Below are 24,773 nucleotides of genomic sequence, written 5' to 3' on the forward strand. Positions count from 1 at the left end.
TGGCTTCTGGGGGAGAGACCTTACTGTCGGTTTTGTTGTGACTTTGGGTGAAGCATTCTGTCTTTATAGGGTTACCGCTTGGCCCCATGGCCTTCCTTCCTATGACAGCCTGCTACCAAGTGTCACAGTCAATATTTTCACTCTTTGGATAGAAATATGAGCCTGGTTTAAGAATGAGCTTGTCATCAGCGAAAGTTAAAAATCTGTCTCATCTTTAGCTTTTGGAAGCAGGAGTTTGTATGTTAGTTTATTGTATGCATGAGGAATATGGTTCCCCCCCTCTTTTCCTTTAAATGTGACCAATTATGCCTTCTTACAGTCCTCATTTCCTTTTATATTTCAGTTAACACACAAAAATGGAAGTTTTATGGTTTTCAGGATAAGTAGTTTATTTCATGTATTTACTCATTGTACAGCATGATTTACTCAATGTGATCTACGATTTCTGTTGCTGTTTAAATGAATGTAGCCTTATGTCTGCTTCTCACTAAACTTCCTTTTGAAAAGTTCTAAAAAAATTAGGGTTAATTGGATGCTGGTGGCCCACACCTGTAATCCTAGCTACTTGGGTGGCAGAGATCTGAGAATCCAGATTCAAAGACATCCCAGTCAGGAAAAGCCATGAGACCCTTATCTCCCATCAACCACTGAAAGCCAGAAGTGGAGCTGTGGCTCAAGTGGTAGAGTGCCAGCCTTGACCAAAAATGCTAAGGGATAGAGCCCGGGTTACAAGCTGAAGTTCTAGGACAGATACAAAAGACACATTAGATAGGATTGCCATAGTGGAAGGGGTAGTACAGAATATAATGCAACCAGCTGCTAGAGACATCAATGCTTGTGTATAGACAGTTGCCTCTTAGCTAAAAGGCATCTTCTTAGCAGGAGTGAATGATTGTTTTCTGTGTCAGAAAAGCTGAAGATTCAGGAGTGGAAGGAGAATGCTTATCCTCATGGGGGAAGCGACTGCAAATTGTTGGGAAAGAGTTTAGGCAATGCTTCATGAATGTTGTTTCAAGCCTTGATATTAAGTTTGGATTTGATGTCCAGAGTAATAAAAAGAGCCCAGGGTTTCATGCTGCCAAGGTCAACAACTTGGTTTTAGTTTGTGGGTTGTATTTCAACTTGGAGGAATGCAGAATTGTGAAAGCCGAAACAAAGTCAAGCTGCGCTAGATAAGATAGTTGGAGACTGAGCCCCAGCGGCATCTAAACTAGGAATGACAGTCTTTGGGATGCTGGGTGTAGGACACATTGGGTTGGTTGAACGTAGCTATCACAGAAAGACTTAGGAGACCAGCAATGAAACTAGAGGTTGGCTGGATTCAGAGGAAAGGAGACAGTCAGTACTTGAGGACTCGGAATGTGGGGGAAGCAAGGCTTCTCAGGAGGAAGATGAGTGTAAGTTAGGAAGGGAAAGTCGCCGTGATGTCAGAACAGAGAACAGACAGCGGTGGCCACAGACTACATTTTCTAGAATCAACCCTTCAATCCTGAGGACCAGATCCAAGACAACGTTTCTCGACTCGTTTTCTGAGCTCTAGAGTGAAGATTAGAGACCCAGGACTTGCGATTCAAAGACCTCATACATGTCCCATTTTTTTTTAATTCACTTGAATTTTTGGAAATGTTCAATTTATAGAAAACTTAGAGAATAATAGCTTTCCACATCCATCCCCTCCACAGTTGGTGCGGGGTATTTATTGCAGTGGTGTTTATTCTTGTGCATGCCCATTCGTGCGGGGTATTTATTGCAGTGGTGTTTATTCTTGTGCATGCCCATTGGTGCGGGGTATTTATTGCAGTGGTGTTTATTCTTGTGCATGCCCAGCTGTGCGACAGGGTTCCCTCAGGGTGGTCTGTCCTGAAGAGCCGTTTCATGGCTTGAAATCCCTGCGCTGCTACCCCTAGGCCCAGCATCCTTCCTTTTCTTCTGAGCTCTTGGGAGTCCCGCCCTTCTGTCTCCATGGTTTTGGCTTTGTCCTTTCCAGAATGTCATGTAGTTGGATTCATGTGGTATTCAGTCTTCTAGTTTAGATTTTTTTTTTACATTTATGTGTATGTTGAAAATTAACCTATCTGCCTACCTGTTTATCTATCCTCTACCTTCCTATGGTCTACCATCTGTCAAACCATTCATCTGCATATACTTAGGCTTTTATGATAACTCATACTAGTTTGAGAATAGTTGAATTAATGCATGGAATAACAAATATAGCTTATTCCACATGAACTTGGTCGAGCTCTACTAAGAACTTCACGTGTTTTACTAATAATCTCAGGAGACAGAAAGTGTCCACATTTAAAAAATGAGGGCCTCTTCTACCCTGAACAACAGGAACCAATATACAAGGACACGTGCACCTCCATGTTTATTGCAGCACTGTTCACAATAGCTAGGATATGGAAACAAGCCAGATGCCCCACCACAGAGGAATGGATCCAAAAATTGTGGTATCTATACACAATGGAATATTATGCAGCCATTAGAAATGACAAAATAATGGCATTTGCAGGGAAATGGATGGAGCTAGAAGGAATCATGTTGAGCGAGGTAAGCCAAGAGCAAAGAGACAAATGGTACATGGTCTCCCTGATAAGTGGATGCTAAATCCAAAATGTTAGGTGATACGACAAAATTAACAGGACTTAAGAAACAAAGAACTCCGGCTCATCTGGTCGAACCACTACTAAATATCCCCATGCTGCTGATCACATGTATGGTGTATATGTGTACACTGTTATATGTTATAGACTGTGATAGACAATTTGCTCCAGGAAAGTTAGAATGAGCTTGTGACTTTAAATGAGCATCATTATTCCACGACACTGTGAAATTTGGGAAATTATGTTATCACTTAATCACAATTTAAAAAAAAACAACATCGGGGAAGGTAGGGAGGGAAGGGATGGTGGGGGAAAACAATGGAGGGGGTAGCAATGCTCGATGGGAAGTGTACTCATTACCTTGCTCATGTAACTTTGACCCTCTGTATAGTATCTTTACAATAAAAATTTTAAAAAATGGGCCTCTAACTCACCCAAGATCAATGATATATTCAGGGATGAGCAGGATGAACTTCCTAAAATGACCTATTACATTGAGCATGACTCTCAGTAAAATGAAATAAGACAAAACTTACATTTTTGTACCCTTTTTTTTTATTGAAATCACATTGCATGAACAAGAATTTCCTTTCCAGTTAAAATGTACTTCCAGCAAAAGCAGTAACAATTGAGAAGTGAGTTATGTCTGGTACTCATTCTAGCCAAGATGTAGCATCGTGTTACAGGAATAGCAGATGTTTGTTATTTCCTGAACCTTCATGACATTGTCTCCCTCATTAGATGTATAATATTCTGTTCTGACCTAGTTCAGTATGTTCTAACTATTGAACACTTAGTTCTGTATTCAGTAGGGGAGATGACTTTCAAAAAACAACAATGCACTTGCTATTGTGGGAGAGTTGGAGGTCTGAGGTGCGGACAGGTTTGGTGTCTGGTGAAGGCTGGTGCCCAGCTCTCTGACATGGTCTTCCTGCTGCAGTGCCACAGGGCTGACAGAGCTTTGGAACTCTCTGGGGTCATTTTTAAAGAGCACTGATAAGAATGTCTCCTTTGGAAGGTGATGATGTCATTCTCCATGGCCTTGTATACTTAGGATAAGTGGGGTCACAGGCGTTCAGAGCGGTTACCAACTATTAACTAAATTTTCTGTGCCTTTGAATAAACCATCAGTCTATTTATACCACGCATGTGTAAGAGGATGCATTGCCCAGTAGAAATTGATACTGTAAAGGAAATTCCCTGTACCTCCACTCTCCAGTTTGGCTGCCACGTCTCCATCCGTGGCTTTGAACCTTGATAGGTGGCTATGTGGTTGAGGGTATTGAATTTTTTAAATTTTAATTATATTAGACTCAGCATTGATATTTGGATTTGAATACTATCCAGCTACTGCTACATTAGAATATCCTTTTGTAAAATGTTTTAGCTAACTCCAGGCCATGTTTCTCTAATAATCTGCCTTGATTAATCCAATTCATAAATAATTATAGGGGTGAGTGCTTTGCAGAATTTCATATTAATTAGGAGTTTGATTCTCTTTCTGAAACATAACATCCTACTTTCTCAATATTTTTATCTGTTTTCATCTCTTTCTCTCTCCAAACACACACACACACACACACACACACACACACACACACGCATGCACACGCATGTGTGGACACATATGTGTGCATGCACACACGTCAAAATCTTTCAACCTTTACTGTGATATAAAAAAGCATAGGAATATATTCTCCATTCATTGGCACTGTAGTTGTTTTCCTTTTACCTGTCTTTCTAAATATGCTAATATTATGAATTAATATTTGTCTCCATGAAAATTTCTATTACATACAACTAATGTTATTATTAGTTTTTCTGAAATTCTGAGAGTTTCTGACTCCAAAATGGTTTTGGAAAAAATTACTTTTTCTAGTGATGGATTTTTGCTCACTACAAATTTTCTCTAAGTGCTCATAATTAACACTGGTTGGATAATTATTGTTATTTTATAGAGATAAATATTCTTATATCTAAGACCTCAAGGTGAATTATTTTGTATACTTAATTTTTAAGTATGATATGACAGTTAAATGGATACTGTTTTACTTTCCATACATCTCATGATATTTTTATTCTTATGGTTTCAGGATCACCAAACAATTTTGAGAGCATGGGCTGTAAAAGATTTTGCTCCAAACTGCCCTTTGTACGTCCAGATATTAAAACCTGAAAACAAATTTCATATCAAATTTGCTGGTAAGTTTTTAAGTTTTATCTTTTCCTAGTATTCTGTTGTTGTTAATGAGATTCTATGAATTTCCTTGGACTCCCATTGTAAATTCGTAGTTATTTCTTCGAAGGTATTGCCAGTAAATGTATTCATGACTCTATATAATGCAAAGGGCTTTCTTTTTAATCATCTACTTGTTATGGTTTCTTCACTTTAGTATAGGAAAGATAATATTTGGGATAAGTCTTTACTTTTTAATTTAACTTGGTCATTTTAGCAGCTGAATTATCTGAACACCCTTGTTAGCCTATCTAATTTAGTATTGGGAGAGATTTTTACATAAGACAAACACAGGTTTCAAATCCTCTTCATTTCTTGTTAACTTTAGACATAGATAATACCTTTCTATATTTAACAAATATGTCTACTATACAATATATTACATAGTACATTTAAATGTGTTCTGATACATGATTATGTTTTATTTTTTCTGTAGACTGAATAGGATGAAAGAAAAAGATACATTTAAGTATTTGTTTTAGTGGCACTGATTTTAAAATAATTGATCACATGAGATTTTGCTTTGAATCGTTAGGAAATTGGGTAATAAAATGGTGTTTAATTTTGTCCTCAAATCTGTGGAGAAAAGACTTAATTTTGCTTTAGTTTTATTGGATCCATAGAAAGAAACAGAGAGAGAGAAAGAAAGAAGAAATAAAGAGAGGAAAGAAGAAAGGGAGGAAGGGAAGAAGGGAGGAAGGGAGCAATGGAAGGAGGGAGGAAGGGAAGAAAAGTAGAAAGGAAGGAAGGGAGGGAGGAAGGAAGGAAGGCCAGCTTTTGTAGAGCTAGGAGCCTCACGCCTGTAATCCTAGCTGCAGCTGCTCAGGAGGCTGAGACTTGAGGATCACAGTTCAAAGCCAGCCCGGGCAGGAAAGTCTGTGAGACTCTTATCTCCAGTAAACCACCAGAAAACTGCAAGTGGCACTGTGACTCAAGTGGTAGAGCACCAGCCTTGAGCTGAAGAACTGAGGGACAGTGCCCAGGCCAGGGTTCAAGTCCCACAACCGAAAAAAAAAATGTAAAGGCAGAACTGCATTACAGTAGTGAAATCCCTAACTTGGTGAGATGCCCTATGCTTCCCAGAAAGAACAGTTCCCTGGGTTAATTCTTCTGGAAATTAAATAATAATTACGGTAAGCAGTGGGATTACAGTAGACATGAATGTGGCGTTGCAGCGGTCCTGACGGTATTTTAGGACATGCGTTTCCTATGCAGCTGGCACAGCTGTGTTACGAAGTGTGAAGCCCGGATGTGTGTGGAGTGGGGCCTGGGAGCGGTGATTTCACACGCGAAGGCTTCCTCTCCGCTTGCCCACTGTCTTTCTCTGATTGCCACACTAGACTTTTTGATGCCTTACTTTTCTGTACCCCAAAAAGAGAGCATGAAAAATATTTCCAAGCAGCATAAACACTGGGAAATGTCCTCTCTGTTTCTAAATCACATATGGCGGTGCAGGCCTGGCTTCCAGCGAAGGGCGAGGTGTGAGTTTCTCCTGCTGAATGTTTTTTCCATTTCCCCTGGGCCGCCTACAGGCCACAGCTGAGGCTTCAGACGCACAACCTACTGAAGAGCACGGTGCTGCGAGCTCCTCCATTGTCACAACACAAAACAACACAGACGCACAACCTACTGAAGAGCACGGTGCCGTGAGCTCCTCCATTGTCACAATACAAAACAACAAAGCAACAAGCTTTTGGGAGAAATAAAAAACAACTCAGTTTTTCAGATAGAACTATGACTTTTTTTTTTTATTACCATGCAGATTATCAGAAAGTAACGTAAGACCAAGTTTACGCTAAGCAGTATCAGGAGAGTGATTGTTTGTTTATCTCATTCCCTGGTATTCTTTTATTTTGAAAAAAATTCTAGGTTAGAGGCCTTAAAACTAACAGACAATAAAACTTGTACTCATTTTGTGGTCATTTAGGGATTGCTAACGTTTTACACATTTGCTTATTCTCTCTGTGTTGAAGTTCATATATGTCACACACACTTGCATCACATACACACACAAGTGTCCCATGCATGCGATGCAAACATCATACAAGTGTGTCACACATGCACATCGTACACCTGGTACAAACATATGTGTCAGACACATGCACCATACCTGCACCTCACACACACTCATGCTAATGTCTTTATTATGACTGGATTGGTAATAGTTCTGTGAAACCCATTCAGATCCGCATGTAGTCAATTGACCAACCACCCTACCTCGAGGCTGTTTTTAAAGTTCAGTACAATCACAGAGTTTAATTTTTATAATTGTCAATTTTCCATTTCTTCTAATATTATTTTAAGAGTTTTAGTGGTGTAGCTAGCAAAGATTTCATATATAGCCTCTGTGTCTCATGGTGTCGCCCTGCTGATGTTTAGGTGTCATAAAACTGTAGTCCATTTCATCAAAATGATAATCAACATTAGTATATACTATTTACTCTATTCTGTTCTGTTCTATTCTATTCTATTCTATGTTTTGTTGGTTGTGGGACTTGAACTCAGGCCTAGGCGCTGTCCCTGAGCTCTTTTGCACAAGGCTAGTGCTTTATCACTTTGAGCCACAGTTCTGTTTCTGGTTTCCTGAAGGCTAATTGGAGATAAGAGTCTCACAGACGTTCCTGCCTGGGCTAGTTTGAGCCATGATCCTCAAATCTCAGCCTCCTGAGTAGCTAAGATTATAGGCATGAGCCACCAGTGCCCAGAATATCAAAGATTGATTTTTTCTTATGTTGGTTGTGGGGGTATACATTATTTTTAAGTGAAATATACTCTTGAGTGTCACTCCTCCGCACAAAAAATTAATAACTTACTTTTTTTCTTTCTTATGCCATTTAAAATTATGTGGTCTTTCCTGTGTATTCTTCTTAATAACTGTTTACCTTTTCAATAACTGTTTAGCAACTAAACATTTAGAATTTCAGGCCATGACTTTGTGGGTTACTTATGTATAAATAAATTAAGTCAAGGTATCTCTGTTTTTCTCCATTAATTTACATGTTTTTTGAATATATTTCAAACAATTGCATGAACCTGAAAATCAGAGTCAAATATTTATTCTCCAGTAAATATGTATTCCCCAGTCTTTGGAAAATGGCTGGCATGCTCTAGCCTGTGACAGGATGCTCAGTCAGTGTGTCATTCTTTGATGGCACTTTTGTGGAGAATACCAGGCATTGCTGGTGGTTTTCTCAGTCCTTCCTTCGGCATACTTTCTTGAGTCCTTGTGAGCAACTTGCTGTTCTTGCTGTTATGATAAACACAGTGATACATCAATTTTAATGACAACTCTGTCCATTTTTTGTACCTTATACCTTTAAAAAATGAATGAGGAAATGTACTTCTGTTTGCTACCCAAGGAAGCAAGTTTAAATAATTCTATTTGTTATTCTACATAGATTATTTTAACCTTACGACCTCCCATTTCCTGCCTTTACCTTTCACACACATACACACACATACACACACATACACATATACATAAACACACATATATATAAAACCTATATATATATACACACACACACACACACACACACACGCATACAGATGTACATCTATGAAAGCCCACTTAGCTTCCAATTTTTATGGCTACTGCTTGATAAATTTGGTCAAATGGGTCTATAATAGATATTCATGATAGAATATTCATGATAGGTTCCATGATAGAATTTCCTGATTCCTGAAATAGTCGCTTTTGCATTAACAAGACTCTCTTAAAAATGCAAATTTTAATTTCACAAAAATGAGTTTAAGTAGGATTTAAGTAAGTACAAAAGACAATTGTAATGAACAATTTATTTAATTGACTCATTGTCATAAATATGTGTAGGTTTTTCATGCTGTGTAGGTATACACATTTGCATCCGTGTGTATGTGTATGTGTATGTGTGTGTGCTCATGTTAGCACACACAGTATGAGTGTGATTGTCTGTGTTGAGTGATTATGATTAGATCTGACAAAGGATTTGGAACTTTGTCATGGTGGAAGTGATGAAATAAATAAAATTTGAGCTAGGTAAGAAAGTGACTGGAGGGCCATGAATGCAGTGGAGACCACAAAAAGCCCCTCAAAGGAATGATGGTTTAGGAAGCTATCACAGCTTCTCATGTGAAAGACACTGAGAAATGGAAACAACCTGCTAATAATAAAATTGAGATGGGAGAACAGATTTATGAAACATTTCCAATGTGTTCTGTAAACTTAATGATCAAATGACTCTGAGAACCAAAAGATGATAAGAAGTCATTGTGTTTTAACTCTGCCCCACGGAGCTCTTTCTGTATATCCTCACCATTAATAAGAATTTCATTATGGCAGTTAACTAAGTGATTTGTTGCTGCTACAATATCTCTTGAATACAAGACTCTGAGGGCTTATTCTTTTGTGCTTTATCGTTTCACTAAACACATAGTGCTTCACCCACTGCATTGTATTACTACACAGAACATTCCATGATTTAAAACTCAAAATATCCCACAAGAATATTTTAAAGTAACACTCGATAACAGTAGTAAAATAAAAGATGTCAAAATATATGAAATTGTTTGCAAATAGTCAAGTCATATTCCTTCATGTTGAAACCACGAGGGAGAATTCTACAGAAGAGCAAGAAACCGTAGAAGATGATGAGAAATTGAAATATGACTCTGTCTTTCATTTGTAACATGTTAATAATATATTTTTTCTTTTCTGTAAGTAGTTGCATGAAGGAGTTGCCGTTCAACAGAGCAGTTTATGAATGCAGTGCTTCTTGATCAAATATCGCCCCTTTCTACATTCTCACCCCCGACTCCTTCCCTGACTTTTCTTAATTTTTAGGTTATGTATTGAAAATTTTTTTCGTTTACCAAAGTAATTTATATATATATAGTGCATTTTGATCTGTGCCATAATGTCAACATCTTTATCCCCTTTCAACGCACCCCTTCCCTCATTTTTCTCAGTTCTGTGGCATCTACAGTGCATTCTTACCTGCGTTCTACTCATTTGCTGTTCATTTTTCTACCTCCCTCCTCTTGACACTCCCTCACCCACTGCTTGCAAGTACCCATTTCCTAGTACTCATTTTGATAGGTTTCACTTAGTCTTTCTAAAGAATTATACTACTTGTGATCTCCACAGATTCTATTATACTTCAGTGAATTCATTGATAACTGCTTCAGGGCCACCCAGTGTGCTTACTGCTAGATTTATAGGCACCTTCTAGTTCCCACTAATGAGGGAAACATCCAGTGTGTGCTTCTCTGGGTCTGTCTGACCTTGCTTACCATAATCCTCCCCAAGTGTTTTTATTTCCTTATGAATGATACATATGTCATTCTTACTGACAGATGAGCAGAATTCCAATCAATCCACTTATTCATTGGTTGACATCTGGACTGATTACTTATCTTGGCTATGGTAAATAATGCTGCAATGAACATGGTGGTGCTGGTGGCTTTAGTGTCTCCTTGTTAGTGGTCTATTGGATAAATATCCAAGAGTGGAATTGCTAGGTTACAGGGAAGCTCTATGTTTAATTATTTGAGGACCCTCCATACTGCTTTTCAGAGTGTTTGAATAGGGTTACATTCCAACCAACTGTGTAATAGAGTTCTCTTATGGCCATATCCCTGCCAGCCTCTGTTTATTGTTAGTTTTCTTGATAGTGGCCATACTAACTTAGGTGCAGAGGAACCCAATGTTGTTTTGATTTGCATTTCCCTTTGGTCAGAGTTGATAAATGGGATCATATCAAACTTTAAAGTTTCTTTATGGCAAAGGACATAGCTAACAAGCTAAATTGGAAGATCACAGAATGGGAAAAAGTTTTTTTTTTTTTTTACCAACTATCCTAATATCCTAAAGGCCTCATATCCAAAATATGTAGAGAGCTCCAAAACTGAACCCTCAAAAAAATAAACCCTTAAAGAAACCACAACCCAATTAATAAATGGACTAATGACTTAAAGAGACTTCTCAGAAAAAGTAAATATGGCCAATAGATGCATGAAAAAAAAATTCAACATCTCTGATCAGAAAGGAAATGTCATGTTTGTTTGTAATGAGTGTGTCACGAAAGATAGCTAGTGGCAAAAATGTGGTTTTCAAAAGTCGAATACAAAAGATACTGCCCTGCAGTTTTGTTCAGAAAAGTAAGGTTGCCATGAACACCAGCTATACTGATAGCATGTGACAATCGTAGGTTTGTTACTACTTATTCCTTGGTACGGGGAAAGATCAGAGCACCTGTCAGTTCCTATGCCAGTTATTATTTCTTTGCAAGAGACACCTTTAGTTGTCATGGGATTTTTGTTCTTGTTGTGAGCTTTTCTGAATCATTTCAATCTGAAGCAAACAGCTTTTGTTACAGATGTATGGTGGCAAAACTAGCAAAATCACATGGGTATAAGATGGATAATGCAATGATTTGAAAGACACAGTCTATAAAATGGTTGACACAATCAAGTCACACCTTCATCAGCTTCAATAATTTCATTTGTGTGTGTGTGTGTGTGTGTGTGCATGCTGGGAATGTGCTAGCATCTCTTAGCAAGTTTCAAGAACACAACTTAGTATCACAATGAATAGGATAGCTATAACTTCTAAGATAGAAATAGCTCTGTCTTTTAATTCAATATGATACAATTGTTCAAAGACTTAATTTGATTTAAGACAAAGAGATGGAATTCGTGTCACACAAAGAACAATGCTTCAAATCAATACAGGACATCTTTTTACTTTGCTACATTACAACTTTCTACTGAATTTTTGCAAGGGTTAGGGTTATGTGGCATTTTATGCTTTATAGAATGCTTTGATTCATTGAATTTTTTTCCTTGTTACATGGAGAAAAGTTTCCTGAGTTAAAGGAGCAAAAAGATAAATAGATGGGAGATCACCCTGGGCCATCCCACAATTCCCATTCAAACTATTCAGTTCTATGATCTCCACTCTCTTGTTCTGTTTAGCTTAGAAGTCCCTTGATACTATGCGAAGAATAGGTACACAGTTCTCTTCAACTTGTTGTCCAAAGGTCAGCTTCATCTCACTAACTTAACAAATAGAGCCATTGAGAATGGGCTTTAAGATCTTGGGCAGCAATTGATATCACCAGGACATTCAGCTGAGACATCTTTGGACTGTCTCTTTTAGAAACCATACAGACTAGCTCAGGTGTTATCAAACCATTGGTGAGTCACATGGTGAGAGTTGTATTATCCAATTATGTGCCAGTCTTAGAGCTGAACTGCATGTGTTTGCAGTGGGCTGGAGGTTAGAAAGCAAGGAATATGATAGTTCCTCGCAGATCACACGGGAAGCATGAATACATCATTGTTAAGATCTCTTTCTTCAATTTCATCTTCTTCTACTAAGAACACTACTGTCATCATTTCATTCCATTAATATTCTGGTATTTGTCCTCTATTTGTTTCTATTCAACAATTATACACTTAAATTCTACAGGGCGAGATCCTCATGTTCAAATGACTCTTACTCAGGCAGTTACTCTTTCACATTTGACCTCATTTTCTAGAAAATGCTCTTAACACAGTTGTTTTGCAACTCTTCCTTTACATACATTCATGGCTTTCTGCTTTCTTCCTGTCCGAGCTGAAGGGATTATTTCCATATCTACCCTGTATCTCATGGTCTTATTACTTGCATTGCAATATTTCTCTTTTCTTTTTGTTTGTTTGTTTACTCTTCAGATCTCATCTTTGCTGATTTATTTCCAGAGAGATCTAACTATCCTCTTCTCCAATTCCGAGATTATCTCTGTAGACTCATGTCACCCTTTTATTAACTTACCATCCTTGTCATTAAAATCTTAGTGTAAGCATCATTTCTTGGATGCTTCTCTTAGTTGTCCACGGTAGACAACGTTGTCCCTTCAGCCCTCTTTGAGCACCGACGAATGGTTATTTCTTCTGTAGCATTTAGACAGTATTTATTTGCAACTAATAATTTTCCCAGAGGTCTTTCCAAATCTCTTTGAATGAGTCATTCACATATTCTACTGGAGCTACCATTCATGCTCATGTGCATGTTCATGTGCATGTGTACCTCTGTGCACACATGGTTTGTGTGTGTGTGCAAATGTGTATGCAACCATGTGTGCATGTGCATGCATATGCATGCATATATGTGTGTGTGCATGCTTCTGCGCACGAGTTCTTGAAGAGGAAAGCAAACATGCCTACAATTCTCCACAGCTTTTTCTCTCCTGATGATTGTTTGGGGAGCTTCCTGGTTTTATTTTCTCAACCATTAGTCAAACTTAACAGCTACTATCGTCATTGTCTGGTAGGAGGTAAATATTTTCACTGATTTGGACTTGGTCAATCAAATTTAAAGTGTATGGCTTTGTATAGTTCTTGGTAAAAAGTTTGAATTTAATTAGATGATAAATTAGGTAAGTAATTTACCCCTCAGAATATTTCATTACTTACCTACAAACTCTTCCCCAAAGTTTGTGTCATACAACTTTTTGTGAAGTTTATAATCTCACATATGTATGTCATGCATCATTTAGCATAAAGCTGAAGTATTATTGTTACTATATTACTAATAAGAAGCCTCAACAACCATAGTTTGCAATATTATAACCTATAAGGAAAGAATACTTCTGGTTAGAATCCAAAGAAATTAGAGTTGGGAGAATAATAATTTAAAAATTTATTATTACTACTATGCCTTACCAAGAAGTAAAAATGAAGCAGGGGTTAAATAAATTCAAATTTGTTTTGCACTAGAATACCAGAAAGTTGGATCTCCTTTGGAGCAATTAATTATAGCATTAAAATGAATGTTTAAACAGTTATGAAAATGCAAATGTGCTTTTTATGCACAATATTACTGAAATGAAATGCCTCTGATTTACAGAATATTTTTGCATTCTATATTACATAGTAAGCATTCTTTTGTTTAGATCTTGTGAAACTAAGTGACATTAACAGGTTTACTTTGATCTATTTTTAGCCAGTTAGTAGTTGAATGATTTCTAAATCTTGAGTTGGCAAAATCTGTAATGTGTGTGGCTCTCATAAACACCTAAACACACACTTCTCACACAACCACGCCACACAAATACAAACACCTCATGCAAACACAGACACACCTTTCCACAAACACTCCAAACACACAGTTTTTACACAGATATGCACAATTACAAACCACACATTTCCCACACACACACACCACAAAAATACAAGCGCCTGACACAAACACACACTATCCAAACACAAACACCTCACACACACACTTCCCCAAACACACATTACCCACATAGATATACATACCACACAAATACAAGCAACTTACACACACACCTACCCACAAACACCCCAAATACACACTCCCCGCACAAACACACACCACACAAATACAAACACTTCATACATAAACACACACACCTCCCTACAACCACCTCAAATACATGCTTCATACACAGGCCCTTCCCACACAAATGCATACACACAAACACAGACACAGCAAACACTCACACACATAGATGGGTACTTTTATCACTGGAAGCAACGAGGTCAACATTAAAATCACTTGATTGCTAGACACTATGTGTTCTGTAAGAAAAAGAGACCCTTTTCATAGAATCAATCGCTTTTGCATATAAACACAATCTAGTAGGCAGAGGATACATGAGGAACATTAAAGTCACGCTATTTCCAGGCACTTTATGTAACAAACTTTTTACTCTTAAGATAAAACTTATTTACACTGACCCGGTTTATAAGATCTTTCCCAGAGGACATCTGGTTTCTTTAAATCAAAAGCCCAGGACTGGACTGGTTTAGTTGCATGGCTGCCTGCTTTCCAAAGGCCGTTACCTAGCAACTGTGCGGGGAGACTTCTAGCAGGGCAGATCACACAAGAACTTAGGAAATACGATGACAACGCAGACAATGGAAAAACATTTTCTGACTTACTAAAACATAAGGAGACCTTTTATTTTCCTTGAAGCAAAAGGGACGGACGTACTTGTTATTCCATGCCTATGGATCTATTTATTTTTTTATGCTGATGGTGCTTAAAACTTGCGCATGTCAGTGGATAAGCATAGCCCCTTGGCAAGCTCTTTGTGTTCGCGGAGGTGGATAAAGAGAGGGATTGTTGGGTCGCACCATTGTAGAAGTATCAGGCCCATGGCTCGTTGTCTCTCTCTGGCTGTGGGTGAAGAAGGACTTCTTCGTGAGAGCACCTGGCAAACCCTTTCATGCTACCTCCAGGAAACAAAACAGAAAGAAAGCACAAAGAGTGTCTCATGGTTCCCTCCAAAGCTGCCTTCCCCATGACCTAAAGACCTCCCGCAAGGCCCGACTCCTAAATCTTCTGCCTCCTTCCAAGCCTGTGGAGCTGGGACCTGGCCCCTGATCCACAGGGTCATGAGGGGCATTAGAATATGGAAGCCATGGCAGGCTGGCTTCCTGTGCTTGTCCACACACATCATATAACATTCAGCCATTTTCCAAAAATGGTAGACTGTTTTAACTGTGTAACAGTGGGCCATTTTTATTTGACACTCCCATTTCAAATTTATTTATTTATTGACACTAGTAAGGTTTGTCCTCAGTCTCGCACTTTGTTAGCCGGGTTCTCTACCAGTTGAGTTATGCCCCTGGCTCTTTTAGCTTTGGTTATTTTTAAACAGGGTCTTGCTTTTAAACTGTCCTGGATTATTACAATCCCCTTATTTATGCTTTCTGCTGGAGCAGGGATGACAGATGTGTGCCACGACACACAGAGGTGTGGCTGTGGTTGCGATGGACGTGTTATAAACATCTGCCTCTCCTGGCCTTGAACCACACCAGCCTCCCAGTCCTCCTCTGACCCTGCAGGAATCTAGGCATGAGCTACCAAGCTTGGCTTGCCACTTCCATTTTGAGAATACAGTATTGGCACTGCTCCGACGTAGCTCACTGAAATCCACGTTTGATTTTCATGAATTCCTGGTTATGATGAACCGTAACATTGGTTTAGAATTCTGATCAGAAGTTTGTTCCTCCACACAACCTTATAAGCTAAGTGCCCGTGCTGCTCATAATTCAGAGAGGGAAGTAAGTTGGGTTTGGAGCAATAAAGAAAGATGTCTGCGTCCTGTTCTGTTCAGTTTGAGCGTTACTTGATCTCCTGTCTTGAATTATCAGATGATAACAGGGGGGAAACAAACCCAAATCAAACCAGAAACTTTGAAAGGTTAAGAAGGAAACATGAGATTAAATATATGCAATCTGGGAACAGGAAATGCTTTCTTCCACAGAGGAAAAAAACACCCTAGAAGCCCTAAGAACAAATTGGACAGATTTTCTATTTGATAACGAGTTATCTTTGTTTGTATCATCAAAGCTGGGCTGTGACCCATCCATGGTATCAGCAGTAAGAAGAAATGCATTTGGAGAAAGTGGCTTTATCTTTAAAAAAAACAGTAAAAGTTGCTCATTCCTTCCCATCTCTCATCACAATCCAATCCTGTGATGACAGTATTTAAGTGGAAGCTGGGAAAAGTAATTTCTGCCAGAACAGCAGCCACATGGCCAGCACAAGGGTTGGGGAGGGAAGCGCAGGAGTCTCCATTACTGACTGGAAGGGGAAAGGGTAGTGGACATGGTAGTACTTTCAGCCACAGTTCAGTATTTGCTCATGAAAATATCTGTAGACTTTTTTTTATCACTCCCCTATAACCCCCAGAGCCCCATCAAGAAATGCAGCTGGAGCTGGGCATCGGTGGCTCATGCCTGTCATCCTAGCTACTCAGGAGGCTGAGATCTGAGGATCGCAGTTGAAAGTCAGCCTGGGCAGGAAAGTCCGTGAGACTCTTAACTTCAGTGAACCACCAGAAAACTGGATGTGGTGCTGTGGCTCCAAGTGGAAGAGCACTAGCTTTGAGAGAAAAAGTTCAGGGACAGCTCCCAGGCCCTGAGTTCAAGCCCTAGGACCAACAGAAAGAAAAAAACAAACAAGCAATGCAGCCAGCTGGAACTGCAGGTGTCTGGTGAATGTGACCCCCCCCGCCCCCCACTAAAGTAAACCATAAAGATGACTCCACTTGCTCCTTACCAGAACCATTCCTGGGCACACAGAGCGCAGAGCTCGCTCACCTAGACAACGTGACAGGGAGGACCGTGACTCAGCCACCGCGGCTCATAGCAGGGCCTGCCGCCCGCGGATGGAGAGACCCTGGAGCAGGGTTGCAGTTTCTTAAATGAAGCCCACTCTGCATGTGGGAAGGGACTTCTTGGTCTGTTCATTTGCATGGCCTCCATTATAGGTTTGCTGTAGATACAACTGAAGTGGAAGCTGAGTGTAGTCTGTGCAATCTTCTCAGAGTGTCTGTAACTGCACTCCAAGTGATTTGCTAAGGACTGTCCTAAACCCTGTGTATCTTAGGGCTTTTGTGCCCTCCAAGGAGTCTTGGGTTGTCTAGCATATCATATTTGGGTGGGAAGAGAGCACAGTGCTTTGAGTTGCTCCCCGCCACACCTCAGGCCTATTAGTGTGGCTGAAAGGTCTTAAGTAGGAAGGGAAGAGGAGGCCCCAGTGCAGGCTTGGAAAGGAAGCATCACCTCCTGCTACTTAGATTCAGTTCATCTGATTTTTATCCAGCTCTGCAGGTGTCCAGATTTCTAGACCCTTGCATAGATTTCTGATGGCAAGCAAGGGCCTGCTGGAGTAAAAAGATTCTATGTTTGCTAAAGTGATCGATTCGTACCTCTCTATTGATTAAACTTGCTTGTCGGAAGTCGCACCTAGTCCAATCTACCTCTCTTGTCTTCTTAGCATTGACTTCCAAACATTTTAACACGACTCATGGAAATGAAGCAGCACACAGGGAGAGGAGTATCTGAAGCTTCCAGACGCTAACCCCCCTCCCTGATCACATTGATTACACTTAGAAAAGTAGAGCTACAGGAAGAAAAGCATGAGTCTCATAATCTTCAATATGTATACCCACTTGTGAGCCAGCGTTTGTCCACGCAGTCTTTGTTTTCTTTTGTAATTACCTGTGAGAATTTTTTTGCAGCTGCAGGTCTGAAATAGTGCACAGGAAAGGGTGGTATATTTTGGTAACAAGCCTTTCTCCAATCCTGACTCTCTAGAAATGATGTGTTTATGGACTCCAGAGTGTGTCCTGAATGTTTTAGGGCTTTTTAAATTCACTTGGCTGAGAGTGACTCCACTTACTGGGCAAAGGAGTGGTTAGTGATGATGGAAACATCGAACCCAGTCCAGTATTGTAGCATAAGCCACAGTGGTGGCTTCAATTGTGGCCAGGCTGATGGAGGGAATGAATGTCTATTTGTCTTCAATTTTAATTTATTAAAACCACCCGTGGTTAGTGGGGCAGCACTGTTTTTGGAGTGCTGTAGGTGGAAAACACAAAGATGCATTAGGAATCATTTTATCCGCTTAGGTGAGAAGCTGAGTTTGAGTCACAGTTCATGATCCTTTGCATCAATTCCAATCCACCCCCCCCCCCAAAAAAATAAAACCTGCTGAAAAATGAAAGCATATGTGTATCCTTGTTGGTAGAAAAATACGAGCTTGACTTGACATAAATTCTTTGGAAGCAAGTCCCTGCATAGAACAGCCATGGAAGAGTTTAATCTTTTATTTATTTTTTTCTACTTAGTATAAAGACTCACACATCAAGATGAGAAATAGTGCTGTTTTTAAGATCAGATTACTCCTTTGATGTATTTTATGGACAGGTCAAAATGAAAATGACTAATGCGTGCTAATAAAAATGAGTAAATAAATTATTGTAAAATTTGGTATTTGATCTTTGGGAATTATGTCTGCAGACTGGAAACTTTTAGAGAGGTTTCCAGGGAGGGTTGTTGATGGTGTTATTGATTGATGAGCTCTGGCTATTGGAGGGCATTGGGGAATGAACAGTTTCAGGGTTTTTGTTGGTTTATAGTCCATGAGGATCAAGCCCAAGGCCTTGCATGTATTCCCAATATTCTACCATGAGCTAGATCCCCCAGCCTTGCTATTTTAAGTTTTTATAGTGTAGGTTAAGGATTAGAAATGAATATGAAAAAAGGTACTTAAAGGAATGAAGTATTTAGATGTGATAGGGAAATCTAGAGACAGAATCCAATCTAAATTTGTAGCTTATGTTTCAGATCTTTGTCATATACTATCTCTATATATTTGTTGCATACTATTATAACATATGTTATATATTATATATAATCAATATTGTTATTCAGTTGGATTTTCTATCATGACTCCTTTTAGTTTTTCTGCTACCCATGGGGATTTAATATATTTAAATTTGTTTTTAACCTACAAATGGTTGTACAAAAGGGTTACAATTTGACATGTCCATTAATGTGTACAGTGAGTAACTCTTGGTCAGATCCTTCCTTCTTTCTATCATTCTCCCTCCAACCCTAAACACTACTCACCTCCTCCCTCATCCATCATAGCAGGTTTTCCATTTCCTTTCTCACCGATGTACATTAAATATTATTGTGCATTCATCCACCATTTTCGCTTCCATTCATCCACTGCCTCCCTTTTCACAAGCCTTTCAGCTGTCCAATATTCATGCTCTGAAACTATCTGCTAGGTGTTCATAGGGTTTACAGTACGTAGACCACTTCAGTCTAGTTGGTCGTGTATATAAGATGGTGCACTTCTGTCTGTTCACCTAGGAGATTGTATTTTAGGTCTAAGATCCATTTTCTCCATGGAGAATTCATGTTCTTGATATGAAGTAACTTTTGTCTCTGTAAAGTGTTAGTTCAAGTTTTACCACATTGGTAAGGAGAAAGAGCCACTCCTGCCTGTTTCCATGATCCAGTCGCTGGGCAGAGCTTTTCTACAGCCTTTTATCATGAGCCAATATTTGTTTTTGTCAAACAGATGAGGTTTTTTGTAGACAACATATGGTCAGGTCTTGCCTTTTGATCCAACTTGCCTTTTAATTTGGGAACTAGTTCATTGATACCGGGTGTTAAAATCAAAAGGTGTGTAGTAGTTCATGCCATTAAAAAATTTTTAATGTTAAATTCTTTCCTATTTTCTTCCCTTTTTTCAAATTTATATATTCTTTTTGAGTGTGAAGGTTATCTTTAACAGTCTTCTGTAATGCTGGTTTAATGGAGATAACTTATTTTAACTTTTGTTTGTCATAAAATATTTTTATTTGCCCATCTGACTCCAACTAGACTTTTTCAAATGAAGTCTGGTGATTTTTACCTTTAATTTAACAAGGAATTTCTTAACAATCTTTATTCTATTGATATATTGCCTTCTTTTTACAGCACATCTCTTAATATTTTGGAATGTAATTCAGAGTAAATAGAACTATTCATACATGTAACTTGTGCTATCTGAATTATAACATGTAGAACAATGAGAAGCAAAATAATGAGATGTGTTTGTTAATATATAAAGGATCAAGTATGAGTACCCAAAAGAATTAGAGCAAAAGGAAGCAGACAAACCCCAAACTGTGCAAAGAATTGAAGCTGATATGGATAATAAATACTAACCAAAGTATCTTAAACTTTTAATTTATACAGTACTTGTGGCCCTAAGTAATTCAGAACCTGACTATGTGAAATAGTGAAAAGACTATTTTGCATTCCCATGGAAAATTACTAACTCTAATGATAGTGTATGTAAGTGCCTTTTGATTGAAGGGCCAATAGAGCCTACAAAATCTTTACCTAAAGGAGAATAAAAGACTTGTAAATCCAAGAATAGCTGCCTGAAGTAGATTTGTCTTTTCTGCCCTTCTAGTTCCTGCTGCTTGCATTAGTACATTTTTTTAATTAGTCACATTCAATGCGCATGTGTGACAATGGAGCCAGGTAACTTTTGGAGATGGGTGAGGTGGGACAGATGGGGAGAAAGATGGACAGGTGACACTTATCAAGAGGCGCTGTACTCAGAGGTGGAACTGAACCACTTTTGTGGAACTACAGAAAGATAACCAAGAAACTAAAAAAAATCTCCAGGGAGATATAATTCTCCCCAAACTATCCACTTTCAAATTCAGATGTATAGCGCCAGAAAGAAAATGAAGGGAGCCACTATTTTTCTTTTAGCTATTGAAGGAAAATCAAACAGAACTTTTACTAAGGTCACACATCTGCATTCATTCATATCCGCCGTGTAAGAAATATGTTCTGTGCATTACTGGGAGAGAAAGTTAATAATTCCGTGTGGTATTCTATATGTTGTAATTAGCCTTCCAAATGTGCTGTTACAAAGATCTGCCTTATGTTGTGTTATGATAAATGTACATATTTTTTCTCAGATTGTATGTTCCAATTTTGGGGTTGAAACTTCTGAGTCCCCTGTGGAATCCTAGCATGGGAGTCGCAAGGAAGAGCATTCTGCTCAGCAGCTTTGTTGCATTATGTTCACAGATGAGGCACACACATTCTACAATTATTTTGAGAAATATTGAAATGCTAGCTTGAATGCACTGCTCTTTTAAAATTCAGTACACTTCATTTGCTTGCTTTTCCTGCAAAGCACTAGATGGGATGGCTATGTATTTTTAAATTTTCTTTCATGATTGTATGATATATTGACAAGCAGAAATGTGGATGTGTGTATATGCATGTGCGTGAGAGAGAGAGAAAAAAAGAAAAAGGAGATCCTAATACTCATTCAATATTAATTTATTTTATTTGAGCATAAATCCTGAGTATAATTTCTTCCATAAAATGTGAATGAGAAAATTAAAACAATACAGCCCTTAAATAAAGGAAAAAAACACCATGGGGTCTTTCATGTGCTAATTATTACATAAAATAAGAATATGGTCAAAATTTATTCAGAGCATTTGTTAACCCTCTTCCCAAGTAACATTGTGTGTGTGTGTGTGTGTGTGTGTGTGTGTGTGTGTGTTTCAGAATCTTAAAGTGTGTGGTGTTTGTTATTGTTTTCTAGATCTCTCTCACTGGCAACTCCAATCTTCCATTGCTTACTGTAGCCCAAACTGCTATTTTCTACCTAAGATAATGGGTTTTTCTTCGAATTTTAACAGTGCCTTTATTTCTAATACCAGCCATAATTGTCCCCATTGGGAAAGGAGGCTTTCATTGCTGCTTTCAACATAAACAAGTCTTTATTCTCTTCTCTGAAGATGATGTGTGTGGAAATCCAGGGCTGACAGCTTGAGTTCTCTCTCCCATTTGATCCTCCCCCCGTGAGCCGTGGGCTCTGGCCCCTGCCGGTGGAGCCCGCACCCCTACCTGCCGTTAGCTTGGCACATTCTAGTGCATTTCTAGTGCATGGAGTCAGTATGCATTATCTTTCCTGGCTGGACCTCGTCATACGTGGCGTTCGTGAAGCTCAGTCCTTCAGAGGAAAGCGTGCTTCCAATTTCAGTTTTTTTTGGCATTTTTTTTGTTAATTAGTGACAGTTTTTTCATAAGATGAACCCTCTTATCTCTAGACTAGGCTTCAATTTCAGTTTTTTTGGCATTTTTTTTTGTTGATTAGTGACAGTTTTTTCATAAGATGAACCCTCTTATCTCTAGACTAGGCCAATGTGGTCGAACATGACTTTGAATAATTATGAAGGTGTAGGCTACGTGGTTATGCTTTTAGAAAGTCAATACCATTGGATTTCCTACCTTAGAATGGACAGGACTAAAGAAAGCAGAATGTTTTCCTTGCGGGGCTGGGGTGGAGGAAAATCTAGTATTTAAGTATCCTCATGTTATAGGGAGAATTAGGAGACGACCCCCGTTCCTTCCCCAACCCAGTCATTTGACAGTTTCTTCTTACAAACGTAAAACCATCTCTAAACCAAGTATGCTTCAATGGAGAATTCTGTAACTCATTCATTATGTCTTATCTCAATATCATCCTTTCCCATGGCAAACCATTCTAATTGGCCCATTTTATCTCAAACAGATCATGTTGTTTGTGAAGAAGAGTTTAAATACGCCATGTTAGCTTTAAACTGTGTATGTCCAGCCACATCTACGCTTATTACACTACTGGTTCATACCTCGAGAGGGCAGTAAGTATATTTTTTTCCTCCGAGATAAATTATATAAACGTAAGTACAATTATGTGATGTGTGCTTATTATTTTCATTTGTGTGCTATCTTCCACCAGTGCATACTGTGTGTTAAAAGGAGTCTAGAGGAGAAAGCTGGCCATTACTTGCTGTCCTATTTCACCTCTCTTTGAGATAACTTGTTACATGATAAATTCTGTCATTTCTTCAGCTTAGAGTTATATCATGGTTACTATTTTTCACCATTAATATTAAAAAAGACACATATAATTTTAAAAACAAGATCCTGACCATCACTGATCTAAGATCACAGAAACAGTATTTTCTAGCTGGGTGCTGGTGGCTCATGCCTGTCATCCTAGCTACTCACCTGTCATCCTAGCTACTCAGGAGGCTGAGATCTGAGGACCTCAGTTCAAAGCCAGCCCAGGCAGGAAAGTCTGTGGCTCAAGTGGTAGAGCTCTAGCCTTGAGCTGAAGAGCTGAGGGACAGTGTCCAGGCCCAGAGTTCATGCCCCATGACTGACAACAAAAAGTATTTTCCTCAGGTAAGTTTTTATTTTAAAGCTTTAGGATGTGATTAAGCTCAAAAATTAGTTTTGTGATTTTTTTAAACATGCATTTCAACATAGATGAGACAAAGCAATATTATCAGAAACATCTTTTGCTTTTAATTACTTTAATGAGTTTCATGAAATGCAGCCTTTTTATTTTTTAACTTTGATGGCCAAGGAAATATTAGGGAGTGAACTTAGTAACTGCTCTTACTTAAAGAGACAAATATTTCACCACATGTCATACTTTCTCAGATTCCTAACTTGAGACTGTAGATAAAATGTTGAATTTCTAAGTACATATGACTGTGAACATGCATGCACAATCATTTAAATTCTGAAAGTTAATTGGTGAGAAGTATTAAGTGAACTTGAATACAAATCCTGGACAAGCAAAATTCTTTCTTGGGATTTACATAAGGTAGACTGAATGGCTAATATAAAACCAGTAGATGCCCAGTGGTATTTCAAAGTAGACCATAAACTCTAACTTCTAATTGAGTTTCTCTTCGGTAGAGATGGTAAGGATTTCTCAAGAGTGAGTTTCTCTAGTTCTTAATGGAGGTATTTTGATTCTGTACATTCACAAAAATTTAATCTGTTCAATGGGAAGGATGCAACAGGAACATGAATGAAATTGTTTATTTAAAGCAATACTCAGACTTTTGATGCAATTAAACTATTACAATTCATTTACATGCCAGCTGACAGAATGGAGAACTCACCATGTGTGTTCATAATTTTCCATGCATCTTCATAATTTAATGAGTTAACTTCGATGCCAAACATCTAGTCCAATTCACTGTTGTGCATTCAACTTATACCACCAGGCCATTGATTTTTATTTAATGCAGCTCATAATTCAGATTCAAGTTAAACTATATAACCCTTAGTAAATAATATTTATTGACATTGAACATTGCCCGGATAAAAACTTGTACCTGAGATAAGTTGAAAAGGAAATTGTCTTTCAAAGGATTAACCTGAAAAATTATTTCACAACTAGCTCACAATGATTTTTGTAGTCCACTATTACTTTCATTGTTAAAGCTTGAGATTTGATTCACAAGCCATCTACTAGGGAAAACGCGTATTACCACTTCTTAGCTGCAGAGCACCACGAAGAAATCAAGCCATGGACAGCCACACTGCAAACACACTGCCTTATTCTCTGCGACCTGGGCAGTTACAAAACTCTGCCTATTTTTTTTTTTTTTTTTGTTTGGGTCCAATCGTGAGGCCTGAACTCTGGGCTTGGGCACTGTCCCTCAGCTCTTCAGCTCAAGACTCGCGCTCTACCAACTCTGTCTATTCTTATAGATTCACCCGTTTGGTACATTTTCTCTAAATGGAGTCACAAAATGCTGTGTTTGTTTGGTCTG

The 24,773-nt window shown here is 38.6% G+C and overlaps 1 protein-coding gene across 1 annotated transcript in view; it reads left to right on the forward strand.

Moving 5' to 3' along the window:
• The window catches only part of Kcnt2 (potassium sodium-activated channel subfamily T member 2), a 263,490-nt gene that overhangs the window by 159,598 nt on the left and 79,119 nt on the right, over positions 1–24,773 (forward strand). The window contains exons 15-16 of the mRNA XM_042701224.1: positions 4,697–4,805; positions 22,730–22,838. Of these exons, the coding sequence (XP_042557158.1) occupies positions 4,697–4,805; positions 22,730–22,838 (218 nt within the window). The remainder of the gene's footprint in view (positions 1–4,696; positions 4,806–22,729; positions 22,839–24,773) is intronic.

The sequence above is a fragment of the Dipodomys spectabilis genome, unplaced genomic scaffold (assembly GCF_019054845.1).
Source record: "Dipodomys spectabilis isolate Male_0828 unplaced genomic scaffold, ASM1905484v1 ptg000288l, whole genome shotgun sequence".
Taxonomy (NCBI): Eukaryota; Metazoa; Chordata; class Mammalia; order Rodentia; family Heteromyidae; genus Dipodomys; species Dipodomys spectabilis.